Genomic DNA, 18617 nt, shown 5'->3' on the forward strand with positions numbered 1-18617 from the left:
CAGAGGTAATTCTTACCCACAAGCAGTTTATCCATCATCTTTCATGTTCTTGAATACGTATATAGACCAAATGCAGATGGTAACATGTGAAGATAGTCACAGCGAGTTACTTGTGAATAGGACCTTGGGTCAGAAGACTGGGACTGTGCATCTGACAGTACCTGCCACAGTTCTGTACAGACCAGGGCATTGCTGTCTCACTGCCTCAGATCAAGAGAGAAGTGTGATAGTTTAGCTGAATATCTGTGACAGCAGCATAAGCAGTGAACTAAATTCCCCAAACTTAAGGCCAGCAGAATGAAATTCTCTGCTTTACATCCTCTCCTTGCTATGCCACTGACTACACAAACGACTAAGGAGGTACACTCTTGACTCTCATGATTCCCACCTGGATGCTGTGGCTGTTCCAGTCCCTTCATGCTCTCCTGACTCCAAAAGTAGTGCATGAAGAGCTAAGTAAAGGTGCAAAGTTTGCAGTATGTGGGAAGGACAAATGTCATGTGTTCTGTGTGCTGTAGGACTTTAAAGTAGCTGAAGGATAGCTTAAGTAGCCAATTTGTTTTTAATGACTGTTACACAAGTAGTAGGAGAAAACACCAACTTCCTTGATTTGCTGCAGGCTTGGTAAAGGCACTTGTCTCAAAGCCATGTGTGGAAAAAAACGTTTTATTTTTAGAACTATCTATGGTAACTAAAATGCTTCACTTTCTAGCTGAAAGAATAGGAAAATTAGCTACCAAACAGCATGACTATTCCCTCTTACAATTCCAAAGCAAATCTGCTAATCTGTTACCTGATTTTTATGTTATAATGTTGCTATTTGGTCTATATGTGTTTGAAAGAACCCAGGCCTCACTGTGGTGAACAGTTTAATACAGTTTTGTGACCTTTCCAAGAGTGTCTTTTTAAGAGAGCTTTCAGATTGCTCTAGGTTATGCAAGAGTAGTATTTCAAGCTTGTGATTGGCATTAGTGTCATGTTACATTGCAGCCAAAGTTCTTTAAGCTACATTATTAATATTTACTTTGTGATTTTGTCCTTTTGCTACTGTGTTCTGATCAACAGGGAAGAAGGTGGTGATTTAGAGGATTAACTGATTATATAGCATTCATGGAGAGATTAATAACATTGCTTTGAACCATGTTTATAATGCATTTATATGTTAGATACCATCACAAAACCTCCAGACCTCTATACCTGTAAATTGTATCTGCATGTAGTGAAAGGAATTTTATAAACTTATTGGGGAAAGGGCTGTGTTAGTTTTCAGTTTGTGCACATGTCCAGACTCTTGTCATGCAGCTGTGGTGTTCTGTAGTCCTGAGCATTTCCTGAGTGGAAGTGGCAATTCTGCCAGAGTGTGGAGTGATTATGTGAGAAGGATAAATTTTAATGGGCAATTAGACCAAGATAGTATTGAGATGTACGGTATAAATTGCCTGTATAGATGTAACCTAAGCAAGTCTAAAATTCAATACTGCCTAGAAATACAAAGCAAGTGCATTGAGCTCTGGAACCTTCGTCTGTTAGCACAAACTGACTGTAAAGAATTTCCTCTCTTTGGAAGTACAGGGCAAAGTACTTGAATCTGTCCTGTCTTAAAATTCTACATAAGTTTAGGCAGAAATTCCAAAATGAAACATAACCTTGATTTAAAACACTTCCATTTGAAGGCAGGCCTCTGTGTCTTCTCTTCTCTGAGGAGCTGATTATTAGGTTTAGAAGTTAAGTGTAAAATCATGCCTCGTTCTGTAGGTTTTAATATAAAACTAATCAAGCTGAAACTGGTTGATTGCAAAGCAACACGAGGGATTATACATTCATACGAAACAAGTAGCCAGAGTGGTGATCTAGGGAAAGGTATTATTACACCAAGGGAACAGTGGTCCTATGAAAGAAAACAATTATATACCCTTGGTTCCAATATTGTCTATTTACTCTGTATTTGTTTCTTTTTTTTCCTTTAACAGAATGCCTCGAGGCACTGTCGGGAACACATCTCAGAATTTACACCTCTTGCCTGTCTGAAAAGCCCAAGATACAGGAGCAGTGACTGCAGCAATTCCCCAGCAAGAAGGTCTAATTCTCATTCTAAAAAAGTGATGTTTACGCAGTGGAGAGGCATTGATTATTCAGTACTTCCATCTGTCTTTGGCTACTCAAATAAGCATTGCCGTTCCAGTGCAGGCTACCACTACAGTGGGTCAGGTTTGGAAACGTCCATATGAAAGAACACCAAGTCAAGCCTTTAAAAACTGTGGTTTTGTTTATTTATTTTTTTCAGGAAACAGACATGTCACAGAAACATATTAAACTATATGTGGCTTTCGCTGTCTGAGGTAGTGTTGAGACAAACAGGATCAAGAGCTAGAAGTATGAACCCTTCCAGGCCAATAGGCCTCTTTTTATGTTTTGAACTACTGGAGCAATGAACAATCTGCACAGTCTGGTACTGTGAGAATGGTAGCACTAAAAATTATTTTCATCCTATGTCAAGACTTCTGTGTATTTACTACTTCTGTCATCTTTAGTGATTTTCTTTGTTACTTGAAGTGCATAATTTCAGTCAGTGACCTACATTTTAAGATGAACAGTTTTAATTTTCAGCCAGGAGCAATTGTCTCAGTTATCTCAAATGAAATTCTCCTAAAGCATATTTAACAAATGCTGTTTCTGATCTTCCTCTGTCCTTTTTTCTTTCTTTGCTCTTTCTGTAGAACAAACTGGTGTTTCCTCTGTGCAAATCTGCTTTCAAGAAACACTCTCTAATGTGCACTTCCTTGTAAGTGGCCAAATCAGGGCTATGTATGGTTTTGGTTAGTTTTCCCCTGTAGCAAGATAGGCAAAACAATCCTTGTGTAGAGTATGCACACACAATATGAAGTCAAGTTGGCTGTTAAATAGGTCAATATCACCAATGTTGGTATATACTTTTAAAATGAATGTAAGCATTTTGCCTAAAACATCTTTGAATTTGTCAAAGGTGCACATTACCTGGTGTTCTCACTTCATATCCCTATGATTGTAAAATACATACAGCGGAAAGTATTATATACTAAGATTTTTTGACACAGTTTTTTGGGTTTTTTTTTTTCCTTAAAAGAAGAAAAGCTGTTTTTCTGGATGAGCATCTTTTACTGTCTTGATTCATCCTCTTAATTTTGATTTTTTTTTTTTTTGTGTGTGTGCATGTATGGTTAGATACTGGCTAATGGGCTTGGTAGATGTATTACAAAGCACACAACTGTTAGCTTTTGCAAGCACCCCACGAGGCGACACACAACTATTGACTGACAGTTGAACCACAGTTGGGATATAGAAACTAGTTTGCAAGGATTCTGTTTGAATTCCCTTAAGAATGACAGCCAACTTGCACTTCTGTTTTCTCTGCTACATAAACATTACCTTGCAGTAATTCAACTATTAGCTGCATTCTTGTGTTGTTTCTTTAGTCCAGTGTTTTATTTTGGGGTGCAAAAATATGTGAAGGAGTAACCCAATTCCAGTCAATTTCAGCTTAGTGGTTACAACTGGTCAATAGCCATCCTCATTCAACACCTCTGTGAGGACACTACCTAAAAATTTATTTCAGTGTGAAAACAAAATATTTGGAATCAGACCTGCAGCTTTTATTGGAAGACCTGGCCATGACATTGTTAGTTGTCTTTCACATGGACAAGGGTGGCAGAGAAAAGTTATGTCCCTTTTTGTGATTTAACAAGAAAAAACAGAGGCAACATAAGTTTACTTACTACTTTATTTTATAATGAAAGAGAAATCAACTTACTAGGAAATGTTCCTCACAGTATTCTGAGTAGTTTTCATATTAAACAGTGACTAATTATTAAAATGCCCTGGGTCAAGCAGAGATTGTAAAGTGAGTTATGAAATCTTCAGTATACCAAAGATAACAGAATTTTAAAGCCTCACAGTGAGCACCACAGATAAAGATTTTTTATCATTTAACATAAAGCACTTTTAAGTTTCAAAGAATGTTCTTATAGCAGTAGCATTTTGAAATACATACACATGTGTGGGTGTGTGTACATATACTTGCCATTACAGACTTGAATGTTGGTCAGTTAGAACCGTCCCCTACATAAAACACTGGTGTATATATTTTTAAGAAATTAATATGGGTATACATTTTATACCAGTAGCAGTGACAAATTTCTTGTGTGTAGTTAACAAATTATTTGTAATGTATTTTTTAGAAATCTTAAAATTGCCTTTGCACTGAAATATTTTTCATACTGTAGCTATTTATAAATCTGTTTTACGCATACATTTGTTAACACACCATTTCTATTTTTTTTTAAGTATATGTTTTGAAGGCTTTTTTTATAACTATAAGTTTTGGCCACTTAAATTTAGCTTAGAGTGGAGTTGTGGCTGAATGTTAAAATTCTAATGAATGTCAAATTAGAAATACAGGTCTGTTGCTCTGAGTCTCACCCAAGTTATTGATGTTTTGTTGGGATTTGTGGTATAAGCGATTAGAGCGCTGTACTTGCAGTCCTATATTATAACTGCTAGCTTTTTTACTCAATAAAACCTGCTTTTTTACTTTGTGAGTTCCATCTTTTAGCCTTAAATAAGGAAATTTTTGCTTAATGTTTTTGAAAATGCTGCATTCCTGTTCTGCCTACTAACAAAACAGTTCATTGCAAACTTCATGTAGCCCTGCACTTAGATATTGTTGACAACATTGTTCAGGCTGAAACACCTGTATACCTGTTTGAGGAAATTTTAGTTCAACATGTCATTTTTTGGAGGAGAAAGAATGCTTGAATTTAAGTGGAAGTTTCTGCTTTGATTTAGCAATACTTTTACCTTTAAAAGTTGGTGCTGTTTGTTAAAATAGACTGTTTAATGAAATGAACATAAAACATCAACTTGGCTTCACTTGATGTGTTTTTACTTCAGTCCCTGTTACTATTGCCATGTAAACCTAGTCCACTGCACCAGGTGTTAACTTGGGAGTTTTACTGCAAAAGATAAAAAGATGAAAAAATATAAATTAGATCAAAATGCATTAGAGTGATTAATAATGGGTGGGACACTGAGAGGAGACAGATTTTTAAGTATGAAGAAAAAAAAGGAAAGGAAAAGTCTAAAAATCTGTGTAACCTTCTAACTTGCCTCATTTAAATTGTTGCAGCTTTAACAGCATTAATGTCTCCATAACTGCTTCTATAAATGTCTTGAAACTGGTAAGCGCTAACCAAATATATGTGAAGACTTTAGAAAGTATTTCAAGCTTTTTGGCCACAGAAGCTCATATATTCCTGCAGTGGCTTGTGGCAAAAGATCTTTTTTGTTTTACCATGTACAATAATTGTTTGTTCAGCCACTTAATGTAAAAGCTTACAATTTAGTTTCTTGCTTGCATTAGCCTGTTTGTCTTGACCGAACTGGCTTGCAAAAAATAAGAGGAAAAAAATAGCTTAATTGAGGAGCTGCACTACTTTTCTTTTGGAAGCCAGTGGGATCCTTATGCTCATGCTACTGTCTCTGTTAAAAAAGCTTTAATGGAAATTTGTGAAAGTATTACAAAAGTGAAAACATACATGATTCTACTTTACAGAATAATAAAAAAATCAGTTTATGTAGCTTTAATTTTTTATCTTATGAAAATTCACAAGATTTCAGTCTGCATTGTCCTGGACATAAATTCTGTGCTATGTACACTTTGCATTTTAGAGGTTCTTTCATGATCTAATGTAAAGTAGAATCTGCGAAAGTTGCTCTGTGGGGCTGGGGTAGTTATCTGTGCTTTAAAAATTAAAGATGTCTGTAGTCATCAGCACCAAATACTGACACTTATTTTTAATTGAACAATTTTAGGTGCATTTATTTGAAAATAAATCAGCCTTCAAATCTAATATTCAGATTATCCTATACTGCTTCATTTATTTGATTTGAAGAGTCAATGTGTGAATACATTACTGTAAAGTTTCTTTTCAGTACTGTTTTTAACTTTTATTTCTGTAGACAACCAAATATAACTTGTTTATATTCAGCCATATTTTGGATCCTTATGTAGAATATATAAGCAGGAGATACAAATCTGATTGCAATAAATATAAACATTCAAGACTGGTTTAAGTTTGCTCACAAGTAATTACAGTAATTCTAGTATGAATATGAGATGGTTTCATATTAGTCTGTAATAAAATGTAAGTATATAAAGAAAACAGAACAAGTGTTTGATTTGGTTATTGAATATGTTTGTAGTCACGCTTACTTCTCATACTAGAGAGGTCCAGCAGAGCACCACAAAAATGATTTAAGGGGACTGGAGCATCTCTTGCAAGGAGAGACTGCAGGAGCTGGGCCTGTTTAGTCTAGAGGAGAGAAGAGTGAGAGGGAATCTCATCAATACACATAAATATCTCAAAGGTGGGTGCCAAGAGGATGGTGCCAGGCTCCTTCTGGCATTGCCCAGTGACAGGACAAAGAGTAGTGGCTATAAACTAAAACACAAGAAGTTTCACCTCAGTGTGAAGAAGAACTTTACATTGAGATTGGCAGAGCACTGAACAGGCTGCCCAGGGGGCTCGTGGAGACTCCCTCTCTGGAGATATTCAAAATCCACCTGGACACGTTCCTGAGTCACCTGCTGTAGGTGACCCTGCCTCGGTAGAAGGGTTGGACTGGGTGATCTCCAGAGGTCCCTTCCAACCCTACCACTTCTGTAATTCTGCGATTTTTAGAGTGTATGTATCCGGCTGAAAAAGCAAGCTAATAGAAAGAAATTTAAAGAAGACTGGAACATGAGCTGGGGGGTGAGGGCTTGTTCCAAAACTAACAGAAATTGGTACCAGTCCAGGAGAGCTTTGCTCCTCCTGCACAGTGCTATGGTTCTTTCCAAAGTAAACTCATAAGCTGCACGTGAGCAGCACATTTCTTTACAGTTCTGCTGTGTAAGGTACCCAGAGCTATTTCTTTTTTCTTTTGCAGTCTTGTCAGTGTAAAGAAGCTAAAGTAAAAAACTGCTCTGACATCTGAGTTAGTAGCAGTGTTCATAGATTCTTACAGAAGAGGCTGAGTGCACAGAAAGACCATGATTTTATTTCATTTGGTTATACAATTTAACATAACTTCCTGCAGTTTCAAAACCATTACAGGCTCCAAAGTACATTGGCTCCATCAGGGTGAAGGTATCCCAGACAGCGTCCACAAAGCAGCTCAGGGTGTCAGGTTTGGTCCCTCCCTCTGCTGCTCTGAGGATATGTAGAATGCTTAGGCCTTTGCTTCTGTATTGATTTTGCACTTCATGTAATAAAGAATTTAGAGTAATGGGTTTGTATTTATATGGAATTTTCATCTAAGCAGTACAAGGATGTTGTGCCCATCTCCCTTTTGTACGTCAAGAAATTTTGTGTTTCTACTGAATGAACTTCTGGAGAAGGTAGTTTGAAGGGGCTTTGTAAATATGGAAGATGTTTTTCCCTTTATTCATGCAAAGAAGAAAAAAAAAGCATAAATTGCAATTAGAATATTACATTGAAACTGTTTTTGAAAAAAATAATGTGGTGATGTATCTGGATGTCAGGAAGAACACAGTACCCATGTGGACATGTTACCCCACAACTTTATTTTGCACATAAAAATACATTTTCTTATTTAAAAGAAAAAAGGATAGAAAATAATTTAAGTGATGAACAATATTCTCAATCAAATACCGTGTATTTTCCATTATCTTTTAAATTATCCTCTTTTATGAGGATAATTCTGAGGCTACTCAGTATTTTCTGCAATATATGCAACACTGCTCTATAAAATCTTTCCTGAAGGTTATCTTGATATGAAGTGAGGTAGGTTGGAGACAGACTGAAGTTCCTTAGTTTTGTTTTGCAAATATTCTGATTTCCTCTGGTGATACTCTACAGGAATTTAGAAACAGTATTTGATATTCTATTAAAGCTTTGTTGTTGGGTGCTTCCACTGCACGTACAGGTGTATTAATTTCCACTTTATTCAAATGCTAAAGCAAAACCCATATACCTATTTAAAGGCTTCATTTACACTAGGAAGTGATAAGATAGGGATAAAACCAAATAATCCATTAGCTTCCTTCATTATGCAGATCAGTTTATCAGGTGCCTAATGTCCCCATCAAGGTTTAAAAGGTTTTTTAAAAGAAAATTGCACTGCGTGATCTTTCTTTTTTACCTGGAAAGTCTGCAGTAAATTAATAATGTTGAGTCTTAATCATTTAAGTGTTGGTTTTCCATTTAAAGGTGAAAAAGTTTTCAATTTTAAACCACCAAAAGACTTGTTGTTTTCAAGTTCATTCAGTTAAGAAATCTTATGGTGCTTTATACTTTTAAAAATACATAGGATGCAGTGTCCTGCTAGGTTCTGAGGCTTCCTATTTCAGGGAGAACTGTTGAGTCTCTCCTTATTTAATGTGGGGAAAACTGCTCTGTTTTTCTTCCTAACAAGGTAAGGAATGTAAACATTTTTTTTCAAAAGTACATCAACAACTTACCTTGAGATTTCAGACATCTTTTGTAAAGATACTCCATGCTGAAATGTTAACCAAATTAGAAAGCTCTGAATCTTTCCATCTGATAAACACTGGGGTCTAAAAGAAAAGGAAAACAAATCCTGGTCCAAGGATCAAGCCATCAGGTGGTATTCTGACTTTCATTTCAGAAAACACTTCCAACCAAGTAGCCAGCCTAGAAGAGCATTTTTCTAGGAAGTACTGCACGGGTTGCTTCTAGGATGAACAAAATTGCATAGCTAGAGAAAGTTGTCAGTATTTATGAGGTGGAAATCTAATCCCAGCTATGAACAGGTAGTGTGTATAATTTTATTCTGGCTTAATTTATAGCCCAGAAAGAAATATTTCTTCTCCTGAGTGGTTTCAGGCACAAGATCACAAACACTGATGCAGTGATAGAGCTCAGTAACAGTTGGGATTCACTTGGCTTTTAAGTGACTCTTCTTAAAAAGTCCAAATTTTGTATTAGTTTAGCACAAAAGCCATGTTTGTGCATCACTGTGCTGAAAGGAACTAGTCCAGATGGAAAAAGAGCTGAAGATCCTTCCATTGTGAATTGTACTGGAACATGAGTTAGGCTTCTCTGTCTTCTCAAATGTGACCCACAGCAGATGATTTGGAGTCCACCTTTCTTGAATTGTCCATCTGGAGTTTAACTAAGGTTTCAAACTTTGATGCCTGCTCAACTCTAGTTCTTTCTATAGGTAGAAAATGGTGTACATACATTTACATTTCCCCTTACTTTCCTCTTGCCTGACATGCTGGGGTACTTCCCTTTCCCCTAGAAGTCTGTGTAACATACCATGCTTAATTCTGAAAGGAAAAAAACTCATTCCTTTTATGACTGGGCAAACAGAGTTCCATGCATTTTAACAAGAGTGATCTCTCTTTTCATGCTCTCTCAGAGGAATATTCAGCAGGCAAACCAGCAGATCTGAAGCAACATGGTCACCACCACAATGCTTACTCACCTTGGTTGCTTTTACACAAAAGTACTTGATCACGTGCAAACTCTGGGTTTCCCCATCTCATGTGGGAAATAATCACTCATCTTCATCCTGCTTTTCCCAGGCCTCTTTCTCAGCAAATAAAGTAAGCTCATCTATCCTTTTCTTTACTGAAATCAGGCATGTTTGGGAAATTAATTCTCCCTATTGAGTCCATTCATTCAAATTGTTCTGAAAGGATACATGGTCTCATGGGACTTACTAATTTATTTTTCCTTACAAAAAATTGTGATTTGAAGGTATTGGGAGAAAAAAAGGAATTTTTAACCCACTTAATTTATTGCAAACTGCCTGTGTTCTACACTTTTGTCTTGACAAGAGAAAAGGTCTGTTTTCGTACATACACAAAGATTTTATGCTAGCACAGAATGGGAATGGCTGTGTAAATTCTTACACCACTGCTACCACGGAAATTCTTACCCATATCCAAAAGACAAATTTCACTCTGATTTCCTACTGATCTGGCTCTGCATTAATCATGATTATAAAATGCACTCAACTTTGGCATCAGATATCCAAATGTAGTTCATGAGAACCATCTGTCTACACTTTATTTCCAAATGTGTATGAACACTGAAATACGGAATGTTGAGGTTTATCTTAATTTCACTGGCAATGAATCTTCTCAATCCAGAGGCCTCCACCCTGACTCATTGTTTAAGAGCTGTTGCTAGAAGCTGCTTGTGTTTTCCATAAGGTTAATTACCAACCACACTGCTAACTTTTTAACTGTTTCAGTCTATGAAGATCTACACTCCCCTTACATTTCAGAGAGATGCGATACTTAACTAATCCTGATATGATTAATTTTATATCCAGGTATTGAGCCAAGACACTAAGTTTGGAATTCTACTGATTGAGGGAGAAAAGAAGATGTGCAAAAAAGCCAGGCTACTGCTGCCAGGCACTATAAATCCCATGATACTCTTGTTACTGATGTGTTTTCTCATCTCTGTGTGGACACTACAGGTGTTATATGAAAGTATGTCAGCTTGGGAGTTAGGAAGGATAATTAGAGCGGCATAAAAATAAATTTCACTGATCTACAGTAGAGTTCAGGCATTCTCTCATATGGATTCACCTGTAAATCTGATTAATGTCCATTTGAGCATTTGCCTGCACCTCACCCTTTTACATTACTGTTCACAGACATTTCATCTTATACTGCCATGTCACACCACTCTTCGAATAGTGTTCATGGGTTGCAAATCCATTTATTCTCTACCACCACATCAGATGTACTCAAAACTAACATGGTCTACTAATATTTTTAAAGAAAGGCTTTTGTTCAATCCCAAACAATTTATTTTCTTTACTAGGAGTCTTCATTGTTCCATCTTAGTTGTTTCATGGTGCACGGCCCAAAACTGACCTAGATTGTGTTTCCCACAGAACAAGACAGGAGCACCTATGACTTTGAAATCCCTGCTTTGCATACTGCAGACCAAAGCACACCATGTTTCTGGTCCCAAGAACTTTTCCAGTCCCCTCTCCCTCTCTGCACAAGCAGAATTAAGTGGGAGTTGTGTATTTGGACAACTCAACCTCAAGATATGATCCAAGAAGTGAGGTTCAGGTTCAGGCACTTAGAGTTGTTTTTCTTGAATGCAGGTGTCTAAGCTCCCATTACAGCCAGCAGGAGATTTCCTGTTGGGTGAAATAAAAACAAATAGTACCTGCAACATATTTCTAACCATGACATTCAACCTAAATTCTTTTGTATGCATTGTGTTTGTGTGTGTTTGTATTTACTACATAATTTACTGAGCATAACCATAGTGAACTCCATTAATTATTTCAATTTTATTTTTTTTTTAAGCTCTTGGGAAAGCTAAGGAAAAAAGTAACTACGAGGGAGAGGAAACATACATGCCAAAGGATGTTCTGCATCCATGACAAAGAAAAAACCCAAAGAATATTCTTGGTGCCTTCTGTCACTATGACAACAAAGAGACACAAAATTTGAAATGTGAATAGCAAATGTAGAATTTGGGGCTCTTGCACAAGCCATTAGTGGGATGGACTTAGATTTTTGCCCTCCCATATGAATTTTGTTGCTTGTGAACATGTCCACAGTACACATTCTAGGACTAATTTATTTAGCTGACAAGGTCTGGACCTTGCAGCCTGAAGCTGTAGAGTTTTGTAGGACCAAAGCACTTTCAGAGTCCCAGATCTCTAGCCAGGGCATCTTCCTCCTTCCATGTAGACACTCGGGGCTACAGGCAAATCTCCCAGTCCTCCCAGTACATTTAACAGCTGTGGGACCACTAACGAGACCTTGTCTAACTTGTTACCCTGAAAGGAAGGAAGGGAGGAGAGGAAAGAGGATCATGTGCTCCACATGTCAGATACGTTTTACAGGCACCAGGAGTGGTGAAAGAGTCTGATTCTGTGCCAACCACCCAGGTAAACAACAGGACAGATTTTCCACGGCCACTTCCAGAATGAGTATTTGCTAAATCAAGATATGGAGAGATGCTTGCCCTGCAGATTTCCCTATACCTGCAGGAAACCACCTTCTGTCTTGTGACAAGCATTTAAGATTGCATTGCTTTCCCAGGCCCTGTGTGGAAGCTCTGCTGTGCAGAAGCACAGCACATCCGCTGCAAGAACTCTGCTTCCTTTTTGCTGCTAATGCTGTCCACAGTGTTGGCTTGATTAGAATGGAAAAGCACAGAAAAAAAACCTTTCCAGATTTCATAAGATCAGAAGAATATTTTAATCTGCCCTTTTAAAGCCATGCAAATGAGAGACTTTCTGCATATTAGCTATGTTTCCCTTGGTCCCCACTATTGTTGCTATGGGTTTCCTAGTACCTTCTAATAGGAAGGTCCCACCAAAGGATTCTCCTTTTATTACCCGATTCCCTGGAAATAATGTTTGTCCTGGTTTATTCATTCCTCATACATCTTTACAAGACTGGACTGTATCTATACTTTTTTTTTCTTTTCCCAGTGTCTGGTTCAGAGAATTATGGCAATAAATGGTAGGAGATTTACAAAGGATGACTTAATCTCCAGAATCCTGTGTGTCTTCACATAAGTAGTGACCAGAAGTCTCTCACTGGACCATCTGGTTTTTATATCCCAAGCCTGTACACTGTTTTTTGATTAAACTGAGTTCAGGGAGGGCATCAAAGAGCAGTTGGTGTGCAAAGCTTTTTCCTCGTAGCTAATTAGCTTTCTTCCTATTCACTGCACATATTTGAGTGTCTTGTCCATTTGATTCCTGCCCAAGCCAATTCCTTTCCCATTTGTTATGGCAATTGTCCTGTGTTTCATCAAGAACTCTGGCGGGCACAAAAGGAGTATCCAGCCATAACAGGCTGAATGTTCCTGTGCAGTCTTCGCATAAAATCCAAGTTACTATAGGCTAAAAGGACTACCATGGCTGGTATTCCTAGCACATTCAACTTGAATTTTCAGCTGAACCATGAAATCAAGAGTCTTTCTAAAATTTATAGAGAGACTGATGTTATTTTTACTAAGTTCTTAGGATTTGTATTAAAGTAAATATTTCATAGCAGAGAGAGAAGAATTTCTGGAGATACTTTATGCCATCAGAAAGCAGAGTATGATTGCAATAGTGTTCCATGAACCTATGAGTCATGTCTGTTAATGTTCATGGTGTAATAAGAAGACAGGCTAGATTTTCTAGTAATATATTTTGCTCACATCTTGAAAAAACATGGAATTTTTAGCTTACCAATGGGATTCTCTAAAGTGTTGACTCTTCCCAGTTTATTCACATTTTCACTATATTTGCCACTAATAAATTTTTCAGTCCTGTGTTTCATTTCTATTGTTCAGTTTGGGTTTTTTTTTAGCTTGCCTTAATTTTAATCAGAATTGGTTTACATCATTCACTAATTTTTGCTGTAAGTATAAAGAAAAAACTCATTGTCAATTACGTAAAAAAAAAAAGGAATTTCTTGTCTGCATATAGCCATATATAATATAGTCATATTATATGTTAAATACTATAAATTATATATTATATAAAATATATATTATATATAAATATTGTGTATGTATATTTTTATATAAAATCTTATTATATATTGATTATATAGTCATATAGTCAATATATAGTCATATTTTATTCTTGGTATGTTTCAAAAATCTCCCTAACTTACCCTGGAGAACTTCTGCAAATAACAGCTTTGAGTCTTAATTATCTTATTTTTTCTTAGTACATTACTATGATTTCACAGACAGTTTCTGACTCCATACAAGCTGTGGTTCAGACCAGTTCCTCAATAAAGGTCTCAGATTTTTTGATAGACCCAATTCACGTGATCTGTTCCTGAAAGCCAACTTGTTGTCATTTTGTAGCCCCTCCAGACTTCATAACTGGCAGAAACAGGTACAGGTGATGCTAAGAAAATTTCATGCCATAGTGCCATAGTTAGTTCTGCTCTTGTTTGAATTACGTGCACATGATAATGATTCCCTGTTTGGATTCCTCTGTACATCTCTTCTTACTCCTTGAAATTTAAAGTAACAGAATCACAGAATAAATTAATTTGGAAAAAACCTCTGAGATCATTGAGTCTACCATGTGACTGAACACCACCTTGTCAAGTGCTTCATGGCACTCAGTGTCACTTCCAGTCCTTCCTTAAACACCTCCAGGGACAGTGACTCCAACACCACCTGGGCAGCCCATTCCAATGTCTTTTCACTCTTTCTGTGAAAACTTTTTTCCTAATGCCCAACCTAAACTTCCTCTGGTGCAACTTAAGACTGTGTCGTAAATGTGTATTCCAGAGTGTTCTTCTGGATAATTTTGGTAACAGGCACAGGGCAGTAGATCAGGAGACATTAATTCCTGAACAAAAGGTCCTTCGTTCACTGAAAACATTGTCTTCTGCCTTCCCAGCCAGACTCCCAAAACACAGCTACACCAGTGAGTCTCAAACACCTTGCAGAGTTTATCCATCCATAATCCTCAACATCTGTGCAAGAGATGAGTGTGTTCAGCCCTCTGTCCTTGTTAGATCCTTCTGGTCTTGTCCAAGCTTTTGTATGAGTTGGAAAGAAAAAGTCAACTCTAGCCCTATATTAATTTGTAACACTTTCACACTGACAGCATCTGAAATACCATGCACATGTGTGTGAAGGAGTGCCCTGTGGTACAATTTTTGCTAGAGCCATAATACAATTCTTAGGAATCCCACCATAATCCTCATATTTAGGACAGATATTTTAAGAAAATTCATCCTCTGTCCAACCCACTTTTACCTTCAGCTGTTGTAATGTGAAAGCACACATTTGCTCTAGTGACTTTCTTTCTTTCTTTCTTTATTAATTTCTTCAGACCTAAATGCCATCTGTTCTTGACATTTGCTTGAAACTTAACTGCTTCCTGCTGAAATTCACCCCAGCTTCTTCGTATTAGTCAAAACAAAAGTATTTTCCATGGAGTATAGCATTCTTATAAAAGCCAATGTTGTATTAATGAATATATTTTGCTTAATGTAGAAGAAATAACATTTTTGAGACTATTTATAAAATGATCCATTTCTTCCGTAAACTCTGATACTACTAGCCAGTGCAACTATATCTTCCTTTGAGCAAAGATTTCTGTAGAAATCCTGCTCAATCACTAAAATGCTGAGATCTTCAGTCTGACTTCTCACTACTCGACTCCAGCCAGTGCCTAAGGTTCTGGTTTGACACAGAACACAGCGGGAATCACAAAAGTCAAAAGCCTCATGTTTCTACTAGCAAAAAAAAGCAGGTCAGGAACTGTTCTTTGGCACAGGAACCAGCTGGCACAACATGGCTTTCATACGCACAACTAAACTCTTATCTCCTGAAATAGGTCAGTTTCACACAGACTGTCTGCTGGGCACGGCCCCGGCACACACGGACCCTTGAGCTGCTCCTCGGGGACTGCTGTTTGCTAGGACAGAGCCACCCAGGGACACCACCACCCAGGGGACACTACAGAGGATGACCAGTGCTGTGCTTTAATCCTGAACCCTAGACCCATGTAGTTTAATGCTCTAGGTGTAGATATAGGGATAGAGATCAAAAAATGCCTGCAACACCAGAGAACTGCAATCTAAATTGTATGTTTGATTGCTGCCTCCCTTGTGCTTCAGAGACTTCTTTCAAAGATGTTTTTGACAGTATCTTCAAATTAAGGCGTCCTCTCTGCTCTTTTATGTCATCATTAATTGGCCCTTTTCCCTGGACAACCAACCAGATCTTTTCAACCAACACTGAAAATGTTCTTGTGAGGTACTGAAAAAAAAATAAAAAAATTAAAAAAGAGTGATCAATCTGAATCTTCACTTTCTTTCTGCAGACCCCTGTTTATCAGTGAAATGTCACAGGGGCCCCCTTTCCCATGACATGCTGATGAGCACAGTACCTCTCATGGAGAACAGACCTTGGCTGCTGCTAAGGTGACTTGGTTACCTACTTGCATGTTCTGTTTGACCCACATTTTAGGTTAAGATACCAAAACCTTGTTTCTGTAAGCCATTTCCTGACACTACTCTGGGTCACTGGGCTTTAAGAAGGAGCATTTCAGGTTATTAAGGAGACAAGTTCACTCAGCATATCTCTGTCATCTGATGTATTTCTCAAAATCAGAAGCCTCTAGCTCAAGAAAAAGGAAGTGCATGAAATATGTGCTAGCCCTACTTTGTCCTCAGTTCTGGAATATTTTTCCTGGAAAATTTAGTGTCTGAAACTTGCAGTTGTGTTATCATGAACACAAACAACTGCTGTTGCAGCAGAGATGGAGAGAGTAGCATTGAAGACTGCTGACTGTGTCAGAGGGGATGGGGAAAGCCTGTGGTCAGTTCGGGACTCACCTCGGGCGCTTCACATGAAACACGGATCTCTGCGGCTCCCATTCCCCGTGTGTTTGTACATGAAGCACAGAAAAGCACATGCTGTGCATTGTTCTGCTTAAAAGCAAAGGTTTTAATGCTTGGGGGTACCTGAATAAAAAATACCTGCTATTGGTTGGCTTGTTGCTTTTTTTTTTTTTTTTAATCTTTTTATAATGGGAAAACAAATCCACTTCCAGCTGTTCAATTGTCTGATCAAGATGTAAACACAAAAATGCTGTTACCTTCATACACACATTCCAATAAAAGGAAAACAAAACGCTGGGAGCCAAACACTGAAACACCAGAAAACATCAGAACCGAGGCTCCAAAACTTCACGTGGCATACGGTGTACTTCTCCACTGTTGTGGAACCACGGAATTGCTTAGGTTGGAAAAGACCTCCAGGATCATCAAGTCCAACCCTTGACCCAGCACTGCTATCTAAACCTCGTTCTGAAGTGCCACAGTTCCCCAAAAGATGAGGCGATACTCCTATAGGTAGCAACAGCTTTCCTGGAAATAACCACTTTTCACTGAAGAAGGCACGCAAAGCCCCCCACTGCAGACACCCCCGCTACCCGGGGAGCGCGGGCCCTCTGTAGCCGGGGGCGAGGAGGCGGTGCTGTTTCCCCAGCCCTTACAGGTGCTGGAGGTGAGCGCGCCCGGGCCGGGGCCGAGCACAAAGGGCCCCGGCCGCCTCCCGCCGAGCACGCACGGGGCGGGGGACGCCGGTGCCGGGCCGAGGATCGGAGCTCGGACAAAAGGCAGCTCCTCTCCGCCGCCTCCCCGCCCGCGGGCGGGGCCCGGCGGCGCCTCCCCCGCACTCCATCCCATCCCATCCCGCTCCCTCCTTCCCTCCCACGCCGCGGGCCCCGGCGGGAGGCGCTGCCCCACTCGCCCGGGCGAGCTGCTGAGCGCCGGCGGCAGCGGCCACCTGGTCCTGCGGGCAGGGCGGGAGGTGAGTGCGGCGGGCGCCTCGTGGCCCGCGGCAGCCCCGGTTCGGCCCGGCCCGGTTCGGCCCGGCCCGGGAGGCGGTGGCGGCGGGGCCGGGCAGCGGCAGCAGCAGCGGGGCACGCCGCGCTCACCGGCGCTCCGCGGAGCGGCTCTGCCCGGCGGCGTGCCGCTCCCTTCCTCGCTGTTTGCCCCCCTCAGCTTCGGCGGCGATAGGTCCGGGCTGGGGGAGGAAGCCAAACAAAGGCAAGCACGGTAACCTGCCTGAAAACGAGCGGACAAATAAGAAGCGGGGCGCTCGGCGCGGGATGCCCTCTCCTCCCCGGGGGTGTGGGGGTAGCCGGGGCTGCCCCTGCCCTGCGGTGCTTCGAGCAGGGCTTGTGCCCTTGGGGCTGCTTCTCCGAATTACATCCCCGAGTTATATCCCCGAACTGGAGAAACAAAGCGGTCCTTTGGTACGAAGAAGGTGTTTTAGACGCGGGGTGTTGTTGGCTGGTATTACCTGCAATGGTTAATCGCGGGGACTATAAAGAAGGATGTTTCTGCCGCTTGTGGTGTTTATTTACGTTTTGTGTTTCACTGGGGCTGGACTATTAAAATAAATTTGCCAGCTGTATTTGTAGATTGTTGGTGGTTTTGTTGTTTTGGGTTGTTTGTTGGTTTTTTTTTTTACTCCTGTTTCTTTTGTATCTACAAAAGGAAGGAGATTTAAGTGTTCGTAATCTAAAAACAAGAAATAAAGGTTTATTTGAAGATATTTTTAGCTAAAAATCTTGAAAAGGAATTAAAAACTTTTTCACGATAGACATGCAATAGCAAGAGCCTATTTGCTCTTGCAAGCCCTTTATTTCCTTTATACAGTTAGTTTGATTTAATGATTTCAGAATGACTGAGAACGTGAATAACAGAGAAATAGAAAAGCTCAGAAAGCAAATAAATAGAAGCCAAATTTGTTTTCTAAAAGATCTAGATGTAGGTTGGCTTTTTATGATAATCATAAGTGTTTTTTGGAGTTTATTAGTACAAAGAAAGCTTTTCTGGCTTGGGGAGTGGATCACCCAGTTTAAGGTTCAGTAGCAGGGTCTGTGTTTATTAAAGGTACTTTAATAAAAGTGCAGGCTTAGTTAGCATGTTGAAAGAGAAATAATACTATTCTGAGCAGAAGTAAACATCATTTTAGTAAGAGGGGAGAGGAAAAAGATTTGATGTGGACCCTAATTCAGAAAGGTACTACAGCACATATTTGGTAAAGGCACAGTGGTAGGGTAGGGAATTGAGCATTGTTTCTGTA

The 18617-nt window shown here is 39.3% G+C and overlaps 2 protein-coding genes across 7 annotated transcripts in view; both read left to right on the top strand.

Moving 5' to 3' along the window:
• ATP11A (ATPase phospholipid transporting 11A) overlaps nucleotides 1-6219 on the top strand; it is a 115483-nt gene extending 109264 nt beyond the window's left edge. For 3 of the 6 annotated variants that reach the window (XM_058849100.1, XM_058849108.1, XM_058849116.1), the window contains one exon: nucleotides 1971-6219. In XM_058849100.1, coding sequence (XP_058705083.1) covers nucleotides 1971-2228 — 258 coding nt within the window. In that variant the 3' untranslated portion in view covers nucleotides 2229-6219. The remainder of the gene's footprint in view (nucleotides 1-1970) is intronic. The other 3 variants (XM_058849125.1, XM_058849138.1, XM_058849132.1) reach the window with 3 other exon arrangements.
• An 11023-nt stretch (nucleotides 6220-17242) lies between these two features.
• MCF2L (MCF.2 cell line derived transforming sequence like) overlaps nucleotides 17243-18617 on the top strand; it is a 151928-nt gene continuing 150553 nt past the window's right edge. Inside the window, exon 1 of the mRNA XM_058828727.1 lies at nucleotides 17243-17333. The gene's annotated coding sequence lies outside the window, so the exon portion shown is untranslated. The remainder of the gene's footprint in view (nucleotides 17334-18617) is intronic.

The sequence above is a fragment of the Poecile atricapillus genome, chromosome 1 (assembly GCF_030490865.1).
Source record: "Poecile atricapillus isolate bPoeAtr1 chromosome 1, bPoeAtr1.hap1, whole genome shotgun sequence".
NCBI lineage: Eukaryota > Metazoa > Chordata > Aves > Passeriformes > Paridae > Poecile > Poecile atricapillus.